This window comes from Pan paniscus, chromosome 15, assembly GCF_029289425.2.
Source record: "Pan paniscus chromosome 15, NHGRI_mPanPan1-v2.0_pri, whole genome shotgun sequence".
Classification (NCBI taxonomy): Eukaryota; Metazoa; Chordata; class Mammalia; order Primates; family Hominidae; genus Pan; species Pan paniscus.
The window spans coordinates 52,057,545-52,082,571 of NC_073264.2; the positions used below are offsets into that span (position 1 = coordinate 52,057,545).

A 25,027-nucleotide genomic window follows, 5' to 3' on the forward strand; every position below is an offset into this window, starting at 1 on the left:
CCTAATTAGTGATGGGGTCACTAATCAAGGGCAAAATACCAATTCTGATTTCATGCACCATACAGATTTGTTTTCCTTACTTGGTTGGGAGGAGAAACCTACACAATTCAGGAAGAAATACGGAGCTTGTTCTGCACATGGAAAAACATCAATATTAAATGTGTTTTATAGGTTACTGAACAGGCTCTTGTGAAATAAGCTGCTTCTGTTGCCACTAAGAAAGCAACCTTGATCACTCACATTGTCATTGGGATAGAGGACCCGGGAGATGTTCTCGGCCAGGTTTCGGTCCAGCACAGCCTGAATGTAGTCTCCAACATTAACTAGGGGAAAGTTAGAGAAACAATAAATAGAAAACTAGCCATTGTTGTTGGAAACCTCTTGATCTCACTGGCTCTGTGCTGTGTGTCATGTGGGATTCCTAAAATTCCTAAAAATCCCAAAGGATTTCAACACACCGTCATGCTGGACTTCACATGAGAATTGCTTTAAAAATGCCCTCCCTACTTCCTCCATACAATGCCTGCTTAGTCACTGAAGTTCAGATCAGAAACTCACGGCTTTTTTGTTTGTTTCAAGCTCAATTTGGTTCTAACTACCAATCAAAAAGATTAAGCACACGCATAAGGAAACCAAGGCCTGTGCTGTACTCACAGTCTCTGAGGTTAAAGTCATTTGGTGCCCGAGCAGACCAGAGGCGCATGGTGTTGACAGTGTTATTCATGTAGCCGGGCACCGGGGTGTCATATGGCAGAGCCAGGACCACCTGTAGGATTAAACAGAAGCAGCTGCTCATTGTTTCCCAAGTGTGATGACATAGGTTGAACAAGGGGCTGGGAGACTGCAATGGAATTCTATTCCTGGCTCCATTACCAACTTAAATTGTGTGAGGCCTAAATGGAGAAGAGGGTCTCAGGGCTGCAGAGGGTATTAGAGGAACATGTGGTTCCTCCCCCACCTGGTACAATCTAGTGACTGAAACCATCCACACTGATGGTCCTTTACAGTATTTCTATGTTGACTCTCCATGTGCCCTTGCCCTGATATAAATGCAGTGGAATGGAATGATATGGTATTTGTATTCAAAAAAGTTTATCTTTTTTTTTTTTTGAGACGGAGTCTCGCTCTGTTGCCCAGGCTGGAGTGCAGTGGTGCAATCTCGGCTCACTGCAAGTTCACACCATTCTCCTGCCTCAGCCTCCCGAGTAGCTGGGACTACAGGTGCCTGCCACCATGCCCGGCTAATTTTTTTGTATTTTTAGTAGAGACGAGGTTTCACCGTGTTAGCCAGGATGGTTTCGATCTCCTGACCTCGTGATCCATCCATCTCGGCCTCCCAAAGTGCTGGGATTACAGGCGTGAGCCACCGCACCCAGCCAAAAAAGTTTATCTTTCATGTTTCAGGTAAAGCCATTGCTCTAATAATAATAAAATATGATATGCAAACAAAGTGACAATGTGAATTTGTACCCACCAAAAAATAGCACATAGAATATGTTTTGCATAGGTTTTTCAGTGATCTGATTTCAAGTATGATGAAAATAAATGGAATAGGAAATTTATGAAGCTATAACATCTCATATAATATTTAAAATGCTATGCTAGATTTTTAAAGTTGCATAAGGAGTTATTTTAGTGATTCCTACAGTGATCTGCCAAATCAGCTGATAATTAGCTGAGTTGAGTCTAAGAGGTAAGCTTTGGAAAATCTAGCTTGATCTTTGTGACAGTCACTGAAATAGAGAAGAGGAAGATTAACTATGTTTCACAGTGCATCGAAAATTCAAGTGAGAAATCATTCATTTTTATTCCCGGCCTCATCAGAGTCAAGCTCGAAGGAAGGAGAATGACAGAATAATTGAACTGGAGGATGCTGGATCTCATTTAGTGCAACCCACTTATTTTGGACATGAGGGAGCTGAAGCTGAGAGAGAAGTGACTTGCCCAAGGTCACAGTCATGGCAGGATTGAAACTTAAACACGCATCTCTTTAATTTGGTCTGCTGAATTGTGAATGAATGAAGCATTATGGCCCATATCAATCACATATATTCAGTCATACTTTCATGATCACCGCGACCTCAAAGTAATAAATCACCCTCATTTAAATATCTTTCATTAAGAGATAAAAGTCTCTGGACTTTTAAAGCAAGTTGTAATCAATCAGGGAAAGTCATTTGCAGGCTGGGATTGAGTCTCGGTTCAAACAAGAGTTTGACCCTTCTGACCCTTGAAGCATAATTAAGGCAGCCCAAGAAGTGCACAGCTTAGATCTTCTTTCAGAGAACCTCAAAGAGAACTTGCTCCCTCAGAGCTCACACCAAAGCTGCGCTCTCTGGGACACTCCATGTGGCTGGGACACTAGGGCCGAGACTTCTCTAATGGGCAATCTTTAGTGTCAGGCTCCATCAGCCTCCATCAGCCACACTTGCTCAGAGTGGCACTGTGGTCTGAGGCTCTCCCTGAGAATGCTGCTTCTTTCCCCTTCACTTTTCACAGGTGGCACACCTGTGTCACAGTCTGAAGCCTTCCCACCTCATCCTGCTCCCTCTCCCTTTTATCTTTCATAGGCATCCCCCAATATGTCACTTGCACTTCTCATTCTCTCTGGTGTCTGTTTCCTAGAGGACCTAAACTGACACGTGACTGTGTCATTTGACTTTATTGGAAGCTATCCCATGCACGCACAGAGCCCATCTGGACTCATGCTCTGACATCACTGGGTACCAGTTTGGGGTTAATTCATGTGATGACTTCAATCTATGAGGCTAAGTTGCATGGCTTGGGCCAGCTCACTTATATTACCTCTGCCCCCTAACCTTGCCTCTGTTGGCCCAGAAACACACACTCTCTCTAATTGAATTTCTGGATACATTATGAAAGTATCTAGAGGTGCTTTGTAAATACAAGTTAGCTCAGCAGTGGGACCCACAGTGTAAATAAAATGCTTCCAGGATTGATTGTGTAAACTGCAAACTTTTATTTTTATTTTATTTTATTTTATTTTTTTTGAGACAGAGTCTCACTCTGTTACCGAGGCTGGAGTGCAGCGACATGATCTCAGCTCACTGCAACCTCCACCTCCTAGGTTCAAGCGATTCTCCTGCCTCAGCCTCCCAAGTAGCTGGGACTATAGGCATGGGCCACCACTCCTGGCTAATTTTTGTATTTTTAGTACAGATAGGGATTCACCATGTTGGCCAGGCTGGTCTTGAACTCCTGACCTCAGGTGATCTGCCCGCTTCGGCTTCCCAAAGTGCTGGGATTACAGTTGTGAGCCACTGCACCCAGCCAGGAATGACATTTCAAATTATTCAATTTTGCTATCAACACCTTAATATAAAACCAAAGAGGTAAGCATGCTGGTTACTATAGAACTGACAATTTTCTGGCAAAAAAAAAAAAAAAAAGAACTGACAATTTTCTGACAAAGCTGGTTGCAAAATGACCCTTATAAAAGTCACTCCTCTCTTGGCCTCAGCTCCTTTGTCTCCAAAATGACTGGGCTGCGCTAAGAGAAGTAACAGATTTATTTACAAAAATGTATTCTATTATTCAAAACACGACATGCCCTATACTCAATATCACCACTATACGCTACATAGTCAATGTATTATCTACTGTACTCAATACTATACAAAACGCTGGCTATACGAGCACTCTGAATACCTGAGTGTCAATCCACTTGGTCCCGGTGTTGGTGTGTTCTACTTTTCCATAGAAGTGCACAGGCAGCATGAATTCTGGGCGGGACTTCTCCCAAGGGTTTCCATATCTGAGCCAATCATCTGCTTCTTCTACCTGCAAAAGGATACAGTATTGCTTAGAATTTGTCAGGAAATATGAACCTAGCACTTCAATTATATTAAATTTAAAACATCTTTAACTGAAACAACTTATGAATACTGAGTACTGTTTTGTAACTTTTTTACAGCCTACATCAACAATAATAATACTCGCTAATACAGCTCTAAATATTTTATATGTATTACTGCATTTAATCCTCACATTATATCAACCATATAGGAGGGAACTATGATTCCTCTTTTAAAGATGAGGAATTGTAACTGCTCAAGGTCAAATAGTAAACGGTAGAGATAAGATCTCAAGGTCAAACAGTAAACGATAGAGATAAGATCTGCCCTTAGGTCTCTGTGTTCCAGAGCCTCTGTCTTAACATCTGTGAATCCAATTGTCCAGCTTCAGCTAAAGACAGAGGCCTTACAGGGATGTTTATCGTTGGATACCTGGGCCTGTTGAGTCCTACACAAGGGGTTCAGTCAAGATTCTTGTGGCTAGAATATACAGAATCAGTTAGAAAATGCTACTTACAGAACACTCTTTTAATCAAGCTTATTGGTATAGGTACAGAACGTTATTGCATTATGTAGTCTTTGCTTATCTTAATCCTTATGTAATTTTGATTTGATAATGAACTATACATTATAGTTTATTTTGAAAATAACATATTCTAAGAGGTAATGAACTTATTTTATTGACAATTTCAATATTTTCCTAGGTATTTATGTCAATTTATAACAAAATATTTCTTATATACGATTTTAAACCATGGTTTCTATTTAGGATATCCTGGACATCAAATACATTTTCATTTGCAACAAACAAACAAACACATCAAAATAAGAACACCACCACCACCAAACACATTGGAGGGGGATGTATTTTTAAATTATTGAAACCTTTAAAATATGACACATACAGTTGTGGATTGCTTAACGACAGGGATACATTCTGAAAAATGTGTTCTTAAGCAACGTTGTCATTGTGCAAACATCACAGAGTGCACTTACACAAACCCAGATGGTGCTGCCTACTACACACCTGAGCTATATGGTATGGCCTCCTGCTCCTAGACTACAAACCTGTACAGCACGTTACTGTGCTGAATACTATAGGTAATGGTAACACGATGGTGTTTGTGTATCTAAACATAGAAATAGTACAGTAAAAATTCAGTATAAAACATAAGAAATGGTACACCCATAGGGGGCAGCTCCATTAACATCTTATGGGACCACTATTGCATATGTGCTGTATTGTTGACTGAAATGTCATTATGTGGTGCATGACTATACATTAAAAAATGGAATTGTGTTCTGGCCAGAAGGGGGTAAAAAAAGCAGCTTTGTCAATGAGATCATCTCCAATATGGTTATTTTACCTATTTGATACCTCATATTCATCTCTTAGAAAACTCAGCTTTAGTTTTAGAAGATACTGCTTAAGAATTACAACACAATGTTGGACGTCTCATGATCACCTAAACATGAGTGTAATGCCTGTCTCAGGAACAGTGTGAAGAGACAAAAATAAACACAGCCACTATCTTTTGAGAATTTAGACTAAACATTATTGTCAACAGCCAGAGAAATGAATACAAGTTCACTTATTCAAATTTTGATAGTGTTGCTTATCAAGAAAGCCAGTAAGCTTCCCACTAATATTAACTACCAGTGTAATGATGAATGGAAATGGGACTCATAGCAACAACATCTTTAGTTAGAAGAGCTAGGAGTTAGAGAGCCACTGGAGGAAGAAGGAGGTATTAGATGCAAGATGAACCCTAGGGAAGGCTGGAAAGAGACCTGAGCTCGTCAGAAAGTCACATCTTCTTAAAATGCAGATTCTCAGTAGGTCTGGGGAGGGGCCTGAAATTCTGCATTCCTAATAAGCTCCCAGGGGCTCCTGATTCTACTGGTCCCTGAACCCCACAAAGAGCAGCCAAGAGCTACAAGGCAATGCAAAGTCAATAACTGTAATCTGTAATTCAGAATTAAAAACTAAACTTCCGCTATCCCAGTCATAAGAGAACAAAGATAAAATTTTTTTGAGGCAGGAAGGTCACTTGATACCAGGAGTTTGAGAGCAGCCTGGGCAACAATAGTGAGAACCTATCTCTAAAAAAAATTTAAAAATTAGCCAAGTGTGGTGGTGTGCACCTGTAGTCCCAGCTACTCAGGAAGCTGAGGTGGGAGGATTGCTTGAGCCCGGGAGGTCAGGGCTACAGTGAGCTGTGATCATGCCACTGCACTCCACCCTGGGTGACAGAGTGAGACTCCATCTCAAAAAATAAAGTAAAATAAAATAAAATAAAATAAAATTTTAATAAAGAAACAGTTGAAGTTTGCCAGTTGACAAGAAGCTTGTTAAAGAGTCCATTAACTTGGCCAGGCGTGGTGGCAACGCCTGTAATCCCAGCACTTTGGGAGGCCGAGGTGGGCTGATCATGAGGTCAGGAGTTTGAGACCAGCCTGGCCAACATGGTGAAACCCCGTCTCTACTAAAAATATGAAAATTAGCCGGGCATGGTGGCGGGCGCCTGTAATCCCAGCTACTCAGGAGGCTGAGGCAAGAGAATCACTTGAACCTGGGAGGCAGAGGTTGCAGAGAGCAGAGATTGTGCCACTGCACTCCAGCCTGGGAGACAGAGTGAGACTCTGTCTCAAAAAAAAAAAAAAAAAAAAAAAAAAAAGAAAAAGTCCATTAACTTGGGTTCATAACTAGAAATGCTATAATAAATAAAATGCTGACATCAACAAAGGATCAAAACATCTTGACTTACAAAATACTTTATGCTGCACTTAGGCAAGGGCCAATTTTGGGTTTTAAAATACTGAGCAATGTGAACACTGCTTCCTGTAACAGGAAAGAACCATAGGCCTGTTTGCCTCGTTTCAGCACGCAGGGCTGTGGTAAAACCCATCTGAAGGTATTGTATGAAATAGGAAGACGATGAGGCAGAAACAGTTTTCCTCTGAAAACTCATGACCACGGGAGAACTGATGACATATTTTTTTGCTGAGAAATGCAGCAGGGTGATATACTGTCCTGCCGCCAAGAAGCCTGAAATGCTCAGATAAGAGAGGATGGGCACTGAACTTCCTCCTGTGGGCTCAGTCCCTGACTCCTGTGGAAGTCAGAGGTTGCATTTACTCTTTTTATTTTTATTTTCATTTTCTTTGAGACACAGTTTTGCTCTGTTGCCCAGGCTGGAGTCCAGTGGCACAATCTTGGCTCACTGCAACATCTGCCTCCCAGATTCAAGTGATTCTCCTGCCTCAGCCTCCCAAGTACCTGGGATTACAGGTGCCCGCCACCACACACAACTAATTTTTGTATTTTTAGTAGAGACAGGGTTTCACCATGTTGACCAGGCTGATCTTGAACTCCTGACCTCAAGTGATCTGCCTGCCTCGGCCTCCTAAAGTGCTGGGATTACAGGCGTGAGCCACCACGATAAGCCACATTTGCTCTTTTGAGGGTACACTCTTACATGAGATTCTTAATGCCATCAAATGTTGGTTGAATTTTTTTCCTGCCAAGTAAATGATTGGTTTTAGCTTCATGGGGCTAACAACTCGTAGGAGAGTTTATTTGCTTGCTGTTCTTTATTGTGAATCTCCCGCTGATTCAATAAAGAATCGGTGAATAATTCTATCAGTTTTATAAGGCTTGTTTTTAAGGTAGATTGAGAAACAAGTGTTTTATAACAACAAGTTGACCTGAGTAGATCTGAGGAGGAGAGAACTATCCCTTGCTGCCTCCACTAAATCTACAGAAGCTGCAAGATGGTGATAAACCTTCTCTCTACCTTGCTTTCTTCCAATGAATTGACAAATTGATCTGTAAATTTAGGTTTCCATGTAGCCAGTGATCCCCAAATGCACTAACATGCCAATCATATGAAGGGGTAGGGGTGGGGGGCCAAGGTGGGAGAACTTTCATCTATATCCAAGTGAGCTGTCAGAGCTGTTTCATCCCAGAGGCTGCACGGGGCTGAAGAAAGCAAGCGTGGATCTGTGGAGTAAAAGAGCCAACCTGGTGCAGGTGGCAGCTGGACTAGGCATTTCTTTAGAGGAATGACTCAATGGAATCTGTCCCAGCCAGCAGGGATGGAGAGGTCAGCCCAGGGGACTCTGTCGACTGAATTCTAAGAAATGCTCTTCTCTGCACCTGTGGGATACAGAGTCCACAAAGAACCAGTGAACAGTCATCAGGAGAGCCCATGAACTTGGCTTTCTGATGTTATAATAACTGATAAATGTTTCTGTGGCACACCAAGAATTCCACAATGATAATTAGAAGCTTGCTGGGTAATGTGAATCACGCATGACTGGCTATCACGAACTTGGTGTGGGTGCTAAGAGGCAAGAGAAGGGTTGCAGAAGCCACTTGGATCCAGCTCCGAGATACATACTGTGAGTGCCTTTCCACCCAGGGCTTTGGTGTGATTGTGAAACTTCTGTGAGGTTGTTGCAATTGTCTTTCCCCTCACTTCCTCCTAGGGGCCAGCTATTTTCATAGAGGACTGTTACTGCACTCCCCATGAGAGGAGATGGTAAATATAGAATTTTAGCAATACAATTATTTTCCTCAGGGTGTGCACGATGAACACTCCACGCCTGCAAATCTTCCTTGAAGAGACTCAAAAATTAAAAGCCCATCAACCTTTAAAAATCTTCCCAGCATGTGGAATTTTCATCAGCCTTCTCCAAATCTGCCTTTGTAAGAACAGTGTTACGTGTGAGTGGGGGCATGACTATACTCTGAAAAGGCCTGCTGCTTTCTTGACAGATGCTTTTTGCTTTTTATGGAAATAATTTCTTTTTTATGGTATGATATATTTTATGTTTGACGGTTAAAATCCCATTCCAGTAAACAATGGAGGTGGTAAGTAAAATTATATACCCTTCTGATTCAATTTCAAGTCATAATGAAAGAAGTGATGATGGTTGATAAGGTTAGCTTTGGAATTTATTTTCTTTTATCTTATGTTATTTTATTTTATTTTATTTTTGAGACAGGGTCTCACTCACTTGCCCAGACTGGTGTGCAGTGGCACCATCTCAGCTCATTGCAACCTCCGCCTTCCAGGCTTAAGTGATTCTCCTGCCTCAGCCCCCAAGTAGCTGGGATTACATGCACGCGCCACTATCTCCTGGCTAATTTTTGTATTTTTAGTAGAGACGGGGGTTTCACCATGTTGGCTAGGCTGATCTCGGACTCCTGATCTCAAATGATCCACCCACCTCGGCCTCCCAAAGTGCTGGGATTACAGGCGTGAGCCACTGCACCTGGCCAGCTTTGCAATATTTTGAATGAGCAAAACCTATTTGGTCTTTCTTTATTTTTCTTTTTAAAGAACACTGGAATACATGCTTTCTTGGTCTGATAGGAGAGAAAGAGATAGTTTCCTGGAACAAAGATCATTTAAAAAGAGCAAAGGTAGGTGTGATAACAGTGACCCTTCATAAAACGTAAGGGGAAAATATACCTGAGACAAAAAAAAAAATTGAGATTTGTTTTCTGAGTTTCTTTTAAATCTTCCATCTGATAGTAGTTAAGAGATAAGAAATGAGATCCTTGGAAATTCTGGAGTATAGTGAGTAGCACACGGTATCCTTTTCCAAGGCTAAAATTAGATACCATGTGTTGTTTGGTTAGGTTGTCTCAAAGTGTTGGTTGTCCTGGACATGCCTGCTAAATAGGCTCTCAACATGGAACTCTAGGTTACTCCACTGGGGAGAGGAACAACCTATTTCATTTTTATAACTTTTAATGATTACAAAATACACATTATTTATGGAATCTAAAACATGTAGAAGAGTAAATAGAAGATAGTATATATATTTCTTACAGAAAATGAGGTATGTAGAAGAGTACATAGAAGACAGTAAAAGTTGCCCATCTTCCAGAGACAACTTCTGTTGAAGCTTTGATGTATTTTTTTCTAGCACTTTTCCTTTATCTTTCTGGCCTTCTCTGGATAGCTGAGGTTTTATTACCCTTATAACTCTATATCCTCTACTTATAGGTAACACAATGATTTCCTATTTTGTTAAAATTAATTAAAAATATAATATGAATGGCTTCACTAATATTTTATTATAGAATAGCACAATTTATTAAAGCATCCTCCTTTTCTTAGGCAAAATTAGCATTTTATTGTGTGCTTACTAATATTAGCATTTTATTGTGTGCCAGATATTTTACATGTTTTTATAATAATTCTGTAGAGTTTATATCTCCATTTTGCCATTGAGAAAACTGAGGTTCAGGGAAGTTTGGTAACCTAATTGAGGCAGCATACCTCATAAAAGTAATCAGGTCTCCTAAGTTGACATTAGGTCTCAAATGAGAAATTAGGACCCAGGCTTCTCTTCTACAAGATGCTGCCTCTCAGTTTTTATTTATTTGGGGGTAGCTAAAGATAAACAGCTCTGGTCCTTAGCAAAATGTGGAAGTTTGTCTTCCACTCTATCTCTAATATTCTCCTGAGTCTTTTTCCTTGGCACATTCTCTCATCAAACCAAATTTTTTAGTTCCTCCCTTTTTTGGTTCACAAAGAATCCAAATACTGAGGGAGGGGAAAGAGGGCAGTGGTGACACTAAACTCATTCTCATCGGGTCATCTTCCTTTATCCTGGCACAGCCTAGGTCTCTGCATCCAGTCCCTGAGCGTTCTCTTGTTGGACTCATCTCATAAGTGTGGGAAAGGCTCAGAGAGCTCAAGGTTTTTGGAAACTGAAGATATATATTTCTGTCAATGGTGTATGTATGAGACAAAAATAGGGAGAGAGGAAGCCTAAATCACACTTAGTATTAGCAAAAACTGTCCACACTAGGGCGACTGTAGACTCAAACAGTTACCAGAGATAAAAAAAAAATAAGTACCTAACAATCTGGTTTGATTATATAAAGTAAAAGTAGTGTCATTTGGATAGATTTGTACAAATTTCTATGGGGCAGTGTAATTATACATATTAAATGCGTGCCAGATTTATTTGCTATAACAGTTAACAACACTGTCTGATTTCATCTTATAAAAAAATCAGGACACTTGGTTTGTCTTGTAACCATGGCATATTAAAGAAGGCAAGACTCTGAGTGTAGAATAGAATACTGAATATGGTCCTGGGAATCTGGGGATACAGACATGTATTGGCCAGCAGTGTGATCTGAGGTAACTTTACTTCCTCAGAGACTCAGTGTTCTCACCTACAAAATGGCAATGTGCTTCCTATTATCAAGGGTTCTTGGCTGAGATCATGAGTCAAAGATGTGCTCCTCCATTATGACTGCTGCAGAGAATGGAACATCACACATTGTAGGTGCTCCACAATCAGGCAGTCAGTGATATATATTTTCAGAGCACCCTGTGCGTCAGCCACTGCCCTCAGTGCAATGGATCTGGTGATGAGTGATACTGGAAGGCTCTCTGTTCTTGGGGAACATACATTCTGAAGTGGGAAGATGGATAGATAGAACTCACTGATACCAACCAAATGCCAGAGAAATTAGTACAGCTCTATGTTAAAGGTCCATATATTATAAATCATCCAGAGCACCATGAAAGAGAAGTACCTTAATGACAAAATTTAAAAAGATGGCTGACACACCTGCCATCCATCTCGGATCTTCTGATTGAAAATCCCATATTCATACCGAATGCCGTATCCATAGGCTGCAAGTCCCAGGGTTGCCATGGAATCCAAGAAGCAGGCTACATTCAACAGAGCACAGGCAAAAGATAGAGTCATTAAGCTGAGTCAAAATTTCCAGTCTTTCCCTAAAACACATGGCAGCCACAAAACATTGCTATATGAAGAACCACATTTGTATTCTAAAGCACAGATACTACTGCACAATGGGTATTGATTTTTAAAAATAACTCATTTCTAATTATAAAATTAATACTATAGAAAAGTTAGAAAATGCAAAAATGTATAAAGAAGAAAATCTCATCTATGATCTCACCATCTAGAAATAACTATTGTGTACATTTTGTTTGAGAACAGATAAGGAAGCCAACCTGCACCAGATAATGTCGATTATTGTCCCCACACTGCCTTTTCTAAGGGAAGCTGTCTCTATCCTCCCCTAAGACTCACCCCACTGGAAAAGACAGTCCCAGGAGAGTATAACTTTTATGTGTCCCATTCCCTTCCAGCAACTGACTGACAAGATATTCTGTGGCCAGCTCTGTTTCTTCCTGGCTAATGGAATTCCACTGTTGTTCAGATATTAGGTGATCATATGCTTCAGGGAGGCTGAACCAGGAAGTGAATCTTGCTGGATTGGTCTAATCTGCTAAGCCAATCATAGCAATTGTATTTCCTTCTCCGTGGGCATACAATGACATTCAATCAGATGAGAGGTGCTAGAAAGTCTGTTGGGTATAGGAGAATTCTGGGAAAGATTTTCCTTGCTGCCACTGTCTTTTTTCCATGAGGGGAAAGACAAAAGGACCAGAGACCTGGAGTCCTGCTATACTCCTGCTGCTGAATAAACCAGTCTTGGAATGGCCTTACCTCTGGAGTTCTTGTTATATGATAACACATGTCCTTTTTGATTGAAGCATTTTTGCTAGGTTTTCTGTTATTTAATGACAGGGCATCTGATCCAGAACAGTTAACCAACAGGCTAGGTAAGGATCTGTCTTGTGGCTGGATGAAAACTAAGGCGTTACACTAATCAGATTGTCCCTCCCAAGAATTTAAGCTGAGAAATATACACAGAATGAGGAAGTGTACAGTAGGAATTAAAACTGACAAGAATATTAAAAGCTGTAGATCAAACAGAAAGGGACTGAATGAGGTTGGTGGTACAGCCCTTAAAACAGAGATCCACAAACACAGATGGCCTAGGCTTTCAAGTTTTTCTTACATCGCCAATCCCTGTGCTCACATATGGCCTGGCTCTGCTCCCATTCCTGTTCTCTTTGAGCTGTGGCTCTTCGGCTTTTCCTGAGTCCTGATCAGATTATCTTTAGAGGGGGTCCCAACTTAGATGAGATCATCTAATGAGAATTCTCAGCTTCATCAGCCTCTTCACTCTGACTTCATCAGTCAACTCAAGGAGCGATGTCATGAATGTCAGACACAGAGTTAACCTAGCTAACAAAGACTGAGGGCTTGGGCTTCACATAAAAGGTAGGCAGGCTGGTTCTTATTCTCAGATGTGCATCAGCACTGCTGGCCTTCCTGCAGCCCCATAGAAAGCCTACTAAATTGTCTGATAATTAACTTCACAGGAAGGTGGCAAGTATCCCACAGGCATTGTTTTATTTTGTTTTGTTCATTATTAATGGCAATGTTAAAGCACACTGTGACTAATGTACTAAGGATGAAAAAAATGAAACAGATGCAAATGGCTTTCTAGTAACTTGAGTGTATGCAAAATCAGAAGATTTTTGAACAATTTCTAAAAGAGAGGAGATAATTATTTTTCATAGAATACAATCTGATACATGTGTGGTAGTACATTTTTATTATTAAATTTAAATTTCACAAATAATACATTAATGCATCTTCCTTAAAAATATTAAAAGTTACAGACAAAAAAATTTATTATGCCAGCATCCCCTTTGATCGTTATCCCAGTTCTGCACTCCTCCCTACAGGGGGTCGTAGGGAACAGTTTCGTATTTAAAATTCCAGACCTTTTTTTCTACATATTCACATTATATACATATGTACACACACACATATACACACACACACACACATATATGTCTGGAATATATATCTTCCAGATCTTTTTCCTATATATTTACACACACACAGACACATACATATATAGTCACAGAAAATATTTAATTTTTAAAAAACAAATGGTATCACACTGTATGGCTTTAATGCAATTTGATTTCGCTTTTAATTTGGAGATCTAGCTAGGAAAGTACATCTAGGTCAATTTTGTTCTTCAACAATCAGTGTAGTACTTTTATAAACTACACTGTAACAATTATTTTCCCCACATGTCTTCTTATGTGTGTGCTTCTTTAGGGTAGATATCAAGTGGAATTACTTGGTTATAGAGATGTGTATTTTCTAAACTAATGGAGCTGGTATTGTATTTTTAGTGCTTTCCTATATATTTGCTGAAAAATTATTCCCTGAAAAAAGCAAAGAACTCAAATTGTATCCACACACAAAAAGGACATTATTAACAAAATCATACCAATAATATTAGTGTATCATTGCCCACTAGTCAATCAAGCAGTCAAGTGCAAAAGGCAAGACAATGGTTGACCAACTGGGGTCATGCCTCTGACCTGGAGTCTACCACTGAAAAAATAAAATAAAATAAAACAACAGCAACTTAACTTAGGTCATGCCACACAAGGATGTGAATTGAGAAGCTTTGAACAAATAATAGTGAAGTAAAGGCACTACTTTTGACCTAGACGTACTTTACTGGATAGATCTCCAAATTAAAAAAGAAATCACATTGTATTAAAGCCATACAGTGTGATACCATTTATTTTTTAAAAAATTAAATATTTTCTATGAATATATATATGTGTATGTGTGTGTGTAAGTATGTAGAAAAAAGGTCTGGAAGATATATATTCCAGACACTTACGTGTGTGTGTATGTGTGTGTATATATATGTGTGTGTGTGTGTTTGTGTGTACATATGTATATAATGTGAATGAATATGCAGAAAAAAGGTCTGGAATTCTAAATACTAAACTGTTCCCTATGACCCCCTATAGGGAGGAGCACAGAACTGGGGTAGTGATCAAAGGGGGTGCTAGCATAATAAATTTTTTAGTGTGTTAACATTTAACATACTCTTAAGTGCATAGGAAGGATCTGGTTAACTGAGTTTTAAGCAGTGTCTCTTTTGTTCAAGTTCCCGTCTCTACTATTTGTCTAGAATTGATCAAACCAAAGTGCAAACTCAAGAACAAATACATCTACAACCAGGTCATACCTTGCACTTCTTCTAGGAAGCCTGCCTGGTTCTTCCAAGCATGGTCATGCATGGCATCTGAGATGTCTTCAATCGGCCAGACAATATAATACACTCACAATATCACTTACCAGCAAGTCTCCCAAGACCACCATTGCCAAGTCCAGCATCTTCTTCAATTTCTTCTAACTCTTCTATATCCAATCCAAGCTGGTAATGAAAGGAAAACAATATTGGAAGCAGATAAAAATTCAGGCCATTCAGAGGGACAGCCATTTCCTTCAGCTCTGGGTAAAGGTATTCAGGTTTAGCTGTGTACCTAATCTAGCGTCAGCTCCCTTGCAGCTTGTTCTGGCATCAGATACTGACTGCAGAGGCAAACTGTATGAGATGGTGCAGCTGCAGCATGGAGAAAAGTGTAAGCTCTAAAAGTCCATTATTGACTCTGTTACTTCTTACATGACCCTGGGCAAGCTACTAACTCTATGCCTCAATTTTCCTATTTAAAAAAGTGGAGGCTAACAGTACCTACCTCACTGATGATTGCCGTGAATTAAATGAGATTATACAAACAAAGCATTTAGAACTATTCTTGGGCAGATATCCCTCAATAAATGTTAGCTATTATCATTAAAAAAAATTGTGTGTGTGTGTGTACAGTAGGGTTAAAACCTCAGAAACAGTCCAGTACCAAGCTGATATTAATTGGACTGAGGGATTTTGAAAATGACCAAAAGGTCTCAGGTCAGACGTTCCAGAATGGACTAAAGTTCATCTTTTCATGACCGCAGCATATTTACTCAGTAGGGTCAAAAGTTGTTAACTCAAAACCAGTTAGTGGGTTACTGCCCCGGAGACCTGGGTCCTGACAGCAGGCAGGGAAACTGCAGTCCTGCAATCCAGCTGGATGGGGTAAAATCCTTTACTTTTCCCTGGGGTGGATAAGAGGCTGTGGGAAGCCAAATAGCATCTGTGAACTTGGGCACGGATGGGACTGATTGCCAGCTAGCTCCCTGCCCCAAAGTGCTGGGGATCACACAGCAGAGTCCACAGCACCACTGGGCACTCATGACAGAGCTCTGCAGCCCTGGAGATCACATTGGATTGCTCATTTTACGATGAAAGAATTGTTGGTCAGGCAAATGACTTGTTCCATCCTGACTAGATGCTAATCTAGCCCAGGCATGGCTAAAGGTGGCCTATTGTGAAACAACTGGGTTCTTATCTGAAGTTAGGCAACCCATGAAACTGGGTATTTTTTTTAAATGGAAAAATAATTTGCACATTTGAAGACATATGTGGAAGATGCACTAGTGCTTGAAGTTGTGCCCCAGTTTCCATGGCACCTGTTTGGATTCCTACCTGTCACACAGGTCTTGACAACTGTATCTTACGAGTTCAACCTTGGTTATGCTTCTGTTCAGTGTTAAAGGGCCTTTCAAATTTGCTCTCTGCAGATTAGAGCTTACTAGGTTCCTGGTGTAAGCCAACTGCTGGTGCTAACACTCAGAATTTTTAAATTCTAAAAACGTAAGTCTAAAGCGTGATATAGGCTGGCACGGTGACTCACACTTGTAATTCCAGCATTTTGGGAGGCCAAGGTGGGTGGATCACCTGAGGTCAGGAGTTCGAGACCAGCTTGGCCAAAATGGCGAAACCCCATCTCTACTAAAAATACAGAAATGAGCTGGGCAAGGTGGTGCATGCCTGTAATCCCAGCTACTCAGGAGGCTGAGGCTGGGAGGTGGAGATTGCAGGGAGCCGAGATCGTGCCACTGCACTCCAGCCTGCGTAACAGGACGAGACTCCGTCTCAAAAAAAAAAAAAAAAGGTATGATATAAATTTTGAGCAAGTAGACATGGATCACATCACCCTGCCTGGCTATAGGCTACTCCAAGGGAGAGATGTTATTTTCAGCTGATATTAGGGGAAGGAGAGGGAAGGGACATGGAGAGGACCCGCAGGGGTTCTTTCACAGGAAATACTCCACCTAACCCACATGTATGTGAGTTAGCTATGACCTGGTTGTAGACGTATATGTTCTTGAGCGAAGGACACATGAGGGGACAATCCCATGGCAAAGGAAATGAAAAGTTTGAACAGTCTCTCATTTAGAATGTGTCTTTGCAAATACACATTGCTCCTTTCAACCACATCAAAAAGGTTAAGGGCTACCTGTTTTGGGTATGAAGGTGCCTGAAGCTCAGGAAAGAAAAAGTTAAATATATTCATGAAAACAACTTAGCACATTAGGGTTAAGACTTCAAGCTTCTCCTTTAAAGAGGAAGTGTATTTTACATCTCATTAAGCAACAGAGAAAGTATGACAACAGAATTTTTAAAGCTGATCATTTTCACAAATTGCCTTGATACATGAATAACAAAGTTTGATCATTTCTTAAAAATGAGATAGAAGCCCAAAGTAAAGATTGTGATTCTGATAGCAGAAGACTCAAGTACTTTTAAAAGGCTTGTTCAGACACTAATTTCGAAATGTAATTTGTGAGGAATGCTGTCAAAGACTTTGATTGCAAAAGAAAATTCTCATGAGTCATAACGAATTATCTAACTTTTTCTGGTTGTTCCTCTTAAATGAGAGATTACCAGTGATGTATATTTCTAAAAGTTTGTAATAGCCACATCTATAGAGGCGATTTTTCACTCTTATTTTACTTTATTTTTTTGTGCAACGTCCCCAAGTTTCCTGAAGTGCACATGAAATTTAAAGAGACAGGATGAGAGAAATCTAGGAACAATGTACCTGGTAAATGGCCTCATCACAGGCATTTTGCAGACCGAGGTTGATCATGGTGTTCTGTAATGTTCGGCCCATGTAAAATTCCAGAGAGAGGTAATAAACCCTCTGAAATAAAGAAAAGAGAGATAATGTTTCCCCTAAGAGATCAACCTTACTTAACATAAAAACACAAGGTCATGTGTTAGGTCACCAATAAGAAACAAACAGGCAGGACTATGTCACCACAGTTTTGAATGAGACTCCTGTCAGAGGTGTTTGAACCAAAGTGACTCCATCTTGAATAGGAGCTGGGTAAAATAAGGCTGAGACCTACTGGGCTGCATTCTCAGAAGGTTTGGCATTCTAAGTCACAGGATGAAATAGGAGGTCTGCACAAGATACAGGTCACAGAAACCTTGCTGATAAAAGGTTTTCTTTGCCTCCTTTTTAATGATTCCAAATTAGCATGGACTTAAGATATTTAAAAATATTTCAAAATCTTTTCTTTTTTTTTAAAGACAAAGTCTTGCTCTGTCACCAGGCTGAAGTGCAATGGTCCAATATCAGCTCACTGCAACCTCCACCTCCTGGGTTCAAGAGATTGTCCTGCCTCAGCCTCCCGAGGAGCTGGGACTACAGGCATGCGCCACCATGCCCAGCTAATTTTTCTATTTTTAGTAGAGATGGGGTTTCTCCATGTTGGTCAGGCTGGTCTCGAACTCCTGACCTCAGGTGATCCGCCCACCTCGGCCTCCCAAAGTGCTGGGATTAGAGGCGCGAGCCACTGCGCCCAGCCCCTTTACTTTCTTAATAAACTTGCTTTCACTTTATTCTATGGATTTGCCTCAAATTCTTGTGCGAGATCCAAGAACCCTCTCTTGGGGTCTGGGATGGCGACTCCTTTCCGCTAACACTCCTATAGAGATGTATGAAGGACTAAATAAAAGTGTTACTGACAACAGGTTTTGGCAAAGCACTATTTTTGGTAAAGTAATTCAGTATTTTTTACCCCCGGGGAGAAAAAAAGCAAACTCATCTAAGTAGATTCAATGTTTTGCATTTTTTCCCTCTCCTGATCATGAGCCTCATGAATAAAGCATAGGTTTTGGGCAAACAGAAGTCAGACGGCCATAGTTCACCATTCATTAATAAAATATTTATAGGGCACCTTGGTGGGTGCCGGTAAGTTGAGTTGGCTATGACTATCTCAAGTCATCCAAGAAACACAAAGATTAACTCCCACACACCGCATGGGTAGAAAATATTCCTCCTTGGCTGATTACTGTAAGAAATTTTACAGTTTTATTAATTAATTAATTAATTTATTTATTTATGGATTGATTGAGACACAGTCTCCCTCTGTCGGCCAGGCTGGACTGCAGTGGCGCGATCTCAGCTCACTGCAACCTCTGTCTCCTAGTTCAAGCAATTCTCCTTCAGCCTCCTGAGTAGCTGGGACTACAGGCGCCTGCCACCATGCCCAGCTAATTTTTGTATTTTTAGTAGAAACAAGGTTTTGCCATGTTGGCCAGCCTGGTCTTGAACTCCTAACCTCAGGTGATCTGCCTGCCTTGGCCTCCCAAAGTGCTGGGATTACAGGCGCGAGCCAAGCGCCCGGCCTACAATTAATTTTAGAATCAAATTTTTCTATAAAGTCTATTTACTGGCAAGTTCCTTATGAACAAGAAGACTACCTAAGGTTTATTGGTGTTTGTTCTTATTGAAATTGGAAATTTCTCTATTGACTTAGACATTATTTGCCTTTGACATGGTAAAAGTCAGGCAAATATCATCAGAGTTGAAGGTGAGAGGTACAAAGTTCGGACCTGCTGAAAACCTTCTTTATATACAGCACAGTTTACTAGTTAAAAAAAAAAATAGCACCAGTGAGTAACTTCATTGCCCCCTGTTACAATATCTTATTCTCCAATCATTTATCCTCTCTTCTCTACTAGACACAAAACAAAATGGCAAAAATCTGTAAATGCACCAATACGGTTACCTCAAATTTTAGGGATTGCCCCATTTCCATAAGATAAGAAGTAAAAAAAGAAAAAATAATAATTTGGCCAATCCAAAAAAAAACTGTGAATAGAATTCAGTATAATAAAGGCCTATTATCATATTTAACATACTAGTTACACACAAATATTTAAAACAAAATATTATTTGAAAACGTCAACTTAGAAATTTCATTCTTTCCCATTTTCCTTTTATGAACAACTGAGTTCTAAATTTCACAACAAATGTTCAACATCCATGACCTAACGGGCCACCTAACACTGCTTTCCAGAACACATCATCTTCGTTTTCATCCAAGTTGTTTGAATGTCTATAATGCTGTTACTAGAACCCTCACCAGCTATTAGATACCTTCGAATGATTGGATAAAAGTACCTTCTCTGGGGCAGACATAGGCAATGGCTGGTGCTCTAGTACGTGATGACCGCTGTCACAGGTAATAGTATCTTCAGCCACAAATACCCATTTGCATAGTATTACCCAGTTTAAAGAAATCCTTCCATGTGTGTATTTTCATTATCTCTATAATCATGATGTTTTGCCTTTTTCTTTTAAGTAATCTACAAAAAGCTTGTTTATATAGTATACATTCCACACTTGCAATTGTGAGGTTATACCCCCAGGAATAATGACTACATCTGTATTAAATTTGCCTCCTTTTTAATGATTCCACATTAGCACGAACTTAAGTCTTCTTAAAAATATTTCAAAGTCTCTCTTGAGAAATATGTGGTTGCTCAGAATAAAGTAAATGAGAAAATACTTCCTTGCATGACAGACTTTATAAGGACAGGAATGTAAGGTGATTCCCTGTTTTCTCACAAATAACTTTTTAGAGGTAATCTCTCCTTATATTTGGGAATATATAAGACTTCAAAAAATAGATCTTGGCCATACTCTTACTTACTGGTCTCTAAATATTTGTTACATATGCCTCATAGTAAAATATATGAGCATCTCCAATATACTTTATAAATTACATGCATGTACTATGATTACTAGTATTTTATGTAAAAAGTGGATATTTTCAAAAGGCTTGTAAAATAAAATAAAGATATAACAAATATTTTTAAATTGTATGTTTTATTTTTATCCCCAGCATTAGTCAGAGGGCCTGGGTACTTCTGGGAAGACCTCTGGAACACCTGTCAATAAACCTGAGACTTGCAGGACAGGCAAGAGTTGAGCACAGAAATGTGGTAGGAAGGACACTGCAAGTGAATCAGGGGCCCAGAGTGGAGATTGGTTTGTTGGGAGAGCAAGGTGGGTACAGAGGGTAATGGAAGATAACAAGGGAAGAACAGGCCCACCTGGACTGAGAAGTGCTTTCGAATACTTGCTTAAGTTCTATGGCAGGCAAGAGGAGCCAATGATAACTGAGCAGGGGCAAGATGTGTTGTTTTAGGAAGCTTGAGCAGACCACAGTGCATAGAATGAGATGGGATCATATACTCAAATGCCTTCAGGAGCTAGGCAGAGAAAATAAATGTGTAATTGAGGTCACATAAAACAAAGAAGAGTACTGGGCTAAGAAATGGAGTGTGCAAGTCCTGACCACAGGCGCTAAAAATTAAACTCCTGAAAAATGTCTTGGCCAACAAAGTATGTCTGCTATCCTTATTCAGCCTCAGGCTGCCAGTTTTACCACTTGTGGAAAGCAAAATAACCACGTGAAGTCAGCTGCAACAAATGGGTAGCTAGAGCCTCACCAAGGCAGGAAGAGATAATGGAGGAGAGCACATCATTCAAGGGAACCTATAGAAATCAACAGAAATTGGCAAACAGTTAAACGGCAAAAAGTGAGAATAAAGTTTGCGTCTGGATTGTCAAGATGACAATGGCATGAAAACAAAAAACACAGAGGCCAGTCGTGGTGGCTCATGCCTGTAATCCCAGCACTTTGGGGAGGCCGAGGTGGGTGGATCACCAGGTCAGGAGTTCGAGACCAGCCTGTCCAAATGGTGGAATCCTGTCGCTACTAAAAATACAAAAAGTAGCTGGGCATGGTGGCATGCACCTGTAATCCCAGCTACTCAGGAGGCTGAGGCAGGAGAATCACTTGAACCCGAGAGGCGGAGGTTGCAGTGAGCCGAGATTGCATCATTGCACTCCAACATGGGTGACAGAGTGAGACTCTGTCACAAAACAAAACAAAACACGGAAGATGGGGCAGGATTGGGAAAAATAATGGTTTGAGTTTTTAACGTGCTGAGTTTGAGGAAATAGGAAGATATCTAGATATGTTCGCTAAACACTCAGAAATGTACGCATAGAGTTAGAAAAGGAATTCAGACTAGGGATCCATATTTGGGATTCATCTGCACAATTATTGGAGAGCAAGGGAGGTGGGAGAGGAGCTTGGACACACCTACTGGCTCTACTTTGTGAGGGCAGGAACCATCCTGTTTAGACAGACGACTGTGATGGGGTAGATATTTGATGAGCACGTGTGGAATGAAACATGTTCATTGTTGAATCCCCAGTGTATCGCTATCAGAATTTACACACGTCGGAATTCCTGGCTTATACCTGCACTCACGTAGAAAAGGACAGCCCAGTGAAGAAACTGGCCGGAGAACCAGGAAAACCATAAAGCACAGCATAAGCCACTGAAGGAAAAACATACAAGATTCTCTGGTGCTCTATGATGCTAAATGTTACAGAGGCGTGAGTGTGTGTTTCTAATATATGCTCAGTGTCCCACCCTTCCGCTTAAAATTGTTAAAAATAATTTTTAATGAGAGGCGCAGTATGGCGTACTTAGTAGCATTCCCTTTGTGTAAATAAATTTTTAAAAGATAGTGGCCGAGTGTGGTGGCTCACACCTGTAATCCCAGCACTTTGGGAGGCCAAGGAGGGAGGATCATTTGAGGCCAGGAGTTTGAGAGCAGCCTGGCCAACATGGTGAAACCTTGTATGTACTAAAAATACAAACTTAGCCAGGTGTAGTGGTAGGAGCCTGTAGTCCCAGCTACTCGAGAGTCTGAGGCAGGAGAATCGCTTCAATCCTGGAGGCGAAGGATGCAGTGAGCCAAGATGGCGCCACTGCACTTCAGCCTGGGCGAGAGTGAGACTCTGTCTCAAACAAAACAAAACAAAACAAAACAAAACAAAACAAAACAACAAAACAGTAAATATATGTATACATAAAGTGTTTTCTAAGGTGCATTTAAATTTTTAAGGATACATTTTAGCAGTTGCTACCTTGGTGGAGGCCTAGGTCTTTGGGGTGAAGAAGAGTTACTTTCCATTTGAAAGCTGTTACAGTTGCAATTTCTTACTATGAGAATTTACATTTATTTCCTTTCTTAAAAATTCCTACGGGGTTTCTTGGGCACTGGGATTATAGACCTTTTTTTCTTCTTCACACCTTTACATAATTAAAAAGTTCTAATAAATGTTTATATATATTTCCCACTGCCCCTGGGATGTATCCCAATCTTTTATTCTTTCCAATATGTCTCCACCTGGCTTCTCCAGCTTCCTCTCCCAATAGAGACTCACACCCACCCTCACTCCAGCCTGCACACAATCCCTCTCCCTGCCATGCCCTCCCCAGTCCTTCCCCAATGCCTCTCGCCCTCTTCGCAAACTGTCAGGCAGAGATATTGTCCCTCTGTAGGTCCAAAATCACCCTAACGAGGTCTCTGCTCCCGCCCCCACGCCGTGGATGGAGGCGGTCCCTGACCAGCCTTCCTCAGCAGCTCTGGGGGCAGGCCTCGGGGGTGGAAGGGCTAAGGGTGGGGGGAGTGTGTGTCTTCGGGGAGTACGAGTCCAGGGCATTGCCTGGCCCTGGGCCGCCTTTGCGCAAGACTCACGGAATTCCAGGAGCTACACCCACTCAGGAGAATGGGTGGGCGGAGCTCTACGCTTGGAGCGGGACCCTGCCCCTCCTCTGCACCACACTTAGCCACTCCCAGAGGCCTGAGACTTAACGACCTTTTCCCAGCTCGGCGTTTGTCTCCCCTCCCAAAATACCAAGCTCCAGCAAGGCAAGATTTTTGTCGCTTTTGTTTAGGGCTGAGTGCCCAGGGCAGAGAACAGTGTCCAGCATACAGGACAAGAGGCCCCCGTCACCTCTTGATTAAATGCTGAGAGTCAAAGTTCCAAAAAAGTTTGTGAAGTGAACAGGCGAGAGGGGCCTGGGCTTCTGCCCACCAGGCAGTTTCCAGGGGCTGACGGCACAGTGGTTTGGGCGGGACACTGGCGGGTGGCACCTCGGAGACACGAGTTCGGCGTCGGTGGGGAGGCCGAATCTGTCCCCCAGGCTGCCCGCCCACAGCCTAGACACGTCTCCTCTGCACTTCGGGGCAAGGACCGGGTGCAAGGGACCACTCTGAGGGGTTCTCCACCCCGTCCCGCCCGGCCGCGGCCGGAGACTCTGACTCCGGGCTGGACCCCGGCCCGCCCTCCCGCCCCCGGTTACCTTGGGGCACTTGTCGTAGTAGTGCTGCTGCGTGCGGATCCAGCGCCCCACCAGGTGGTCGCGCACCGTGTGCGCCAGCGCGAAGTAGTAGTCGCGGGTGGTGGCCACATTGCGGTCCTTGACCAGCGTGAAGTGGAGGTGCCGGTTGAAGCTCTTCTTCAGCTCTGCCACGTTCTCCACGCCCACGATGCCGCGGATGCTGATCTGCCGCCGCTTCTCCTGGTCCGTCAGGGGCTTCGCCATGGCTGGGGCGGCGGGCTGCGCGGCGGGCTGCGCAGAGAGCTGGATGTGCGGCCGGAGGCGCTGGGCTGCCGGGCAGGGGTGGAGTCCGCCCCGCCGCGCCAGCAGCTTTCAACCAGCACGAAAGTTTGGGGCCCGCCCCCTCGGGCGGTGCCGTCCCGGCTGCACTCCCACCGCCTCCCGGCCCCTGCCCCAGGCCGGAGGGCAGAGGAAGTGCCCGGCTCCTCCCGGGGCTCTGGGGCCGCAGTGGGCTCGGGGGTGGGAGCCGAGGTCCAAGCGCCGGCGAGACCCCTGCCAGCCCGGGACCTGGGCTCGGAGGCTCCCTTCCGGATTTCCAAAATCTGCGGAGGCAGCATTTGTCCCGCCTCTCCCCTCTAGAGTGTGGAGACGGGAGGACGTCTGTGTAGGGAAGCACGTCGTTGGCAGACTGCTGTTTTGCCGATGTTTATTTGTTATGCCATTATGACTGTTAGGATTTCTCACCCGGAGTGGCTTCCGCCATAAGCGCCGGGATCTGGAAGGACGGCACGTTTGACTTCTGTTGTCCCAACCTCACTTGCCAGCCCTTGGCACCGCCCCAGCTTGGATCCTCAGGGCGCCTCTGTTATTTTCATTCATTTTTTTGAGGACTCCAGGGTTCAGGTTTCTTAACTCCTAGACCAAAGTTCGCCCCGCTCGTAGCACCCTGTCGCTCATCCTTAGAGGTAGGTTACTAAGAATCAGAGTAGGTGAGGTGAAGCTCTAGGCTCATTATGCGGCAGGGGCTTTTACCTTAGGCTTCTTCTTCGAATTACGTTTTAACTGCAGTGGAGGGTGTGGGGGGAGGAGGGGGAGAAAACAGAAGGGTATGTGTGTGGAAAATGAAGGGATTACTCACTGGA

The 25,027-nt window shown here is 42.1% G+C and overlaps 1 protein-coding gene across 1 annotated transcript in view; it reads right to left on the reverse strand.

Annotated features, from left to right (window-relative positions):
- PYGL (glycogen phosphorylase L) overlaps nucleotides 1-24,524 on the reverse strand; it is a 39,600-nt gene extending 15,076 nt beyond the window's left edge. The window contains exons 1-7 of the mRNA XM_003831723.6: nucleotides 23,907-24,524; nucleotides 17,483-17,584; nucleotides 14,853-14,931; nucleotides 11,421-11,524; nucleotides 3,670-3,801; nucleotides 655-766; nucleotides 241-323 (exon numbers count right to left, since the gene is read on the reverse strand). Of these exons, the coding sequence (XP_003831771.1) occupies nucleotides 241-323; nucleotides 655-766; nucleotides 3,670-3,801; nucleotides 11,421-11,524; nucleotides 14,853-14,931; nucleotides 17,483-17,584; nucleotides 23,907-24,149 (855 nt within the window). The 5' untranslated portion in view covers nucleotides 24,150-24,524. The remainder of the gene's footprint in view (nucleotides 1-240; nucleotides 324-654; nucleotides 767-3,669; nucleotides 3,802-11,420; nucleotides 11,525-14,852; nucleotides 14,932-17,482; nucleotides 17,585-23,906) is intronic.
- Nucleotides 24,525-25,027: the final 503 nt, after the last annotated feature.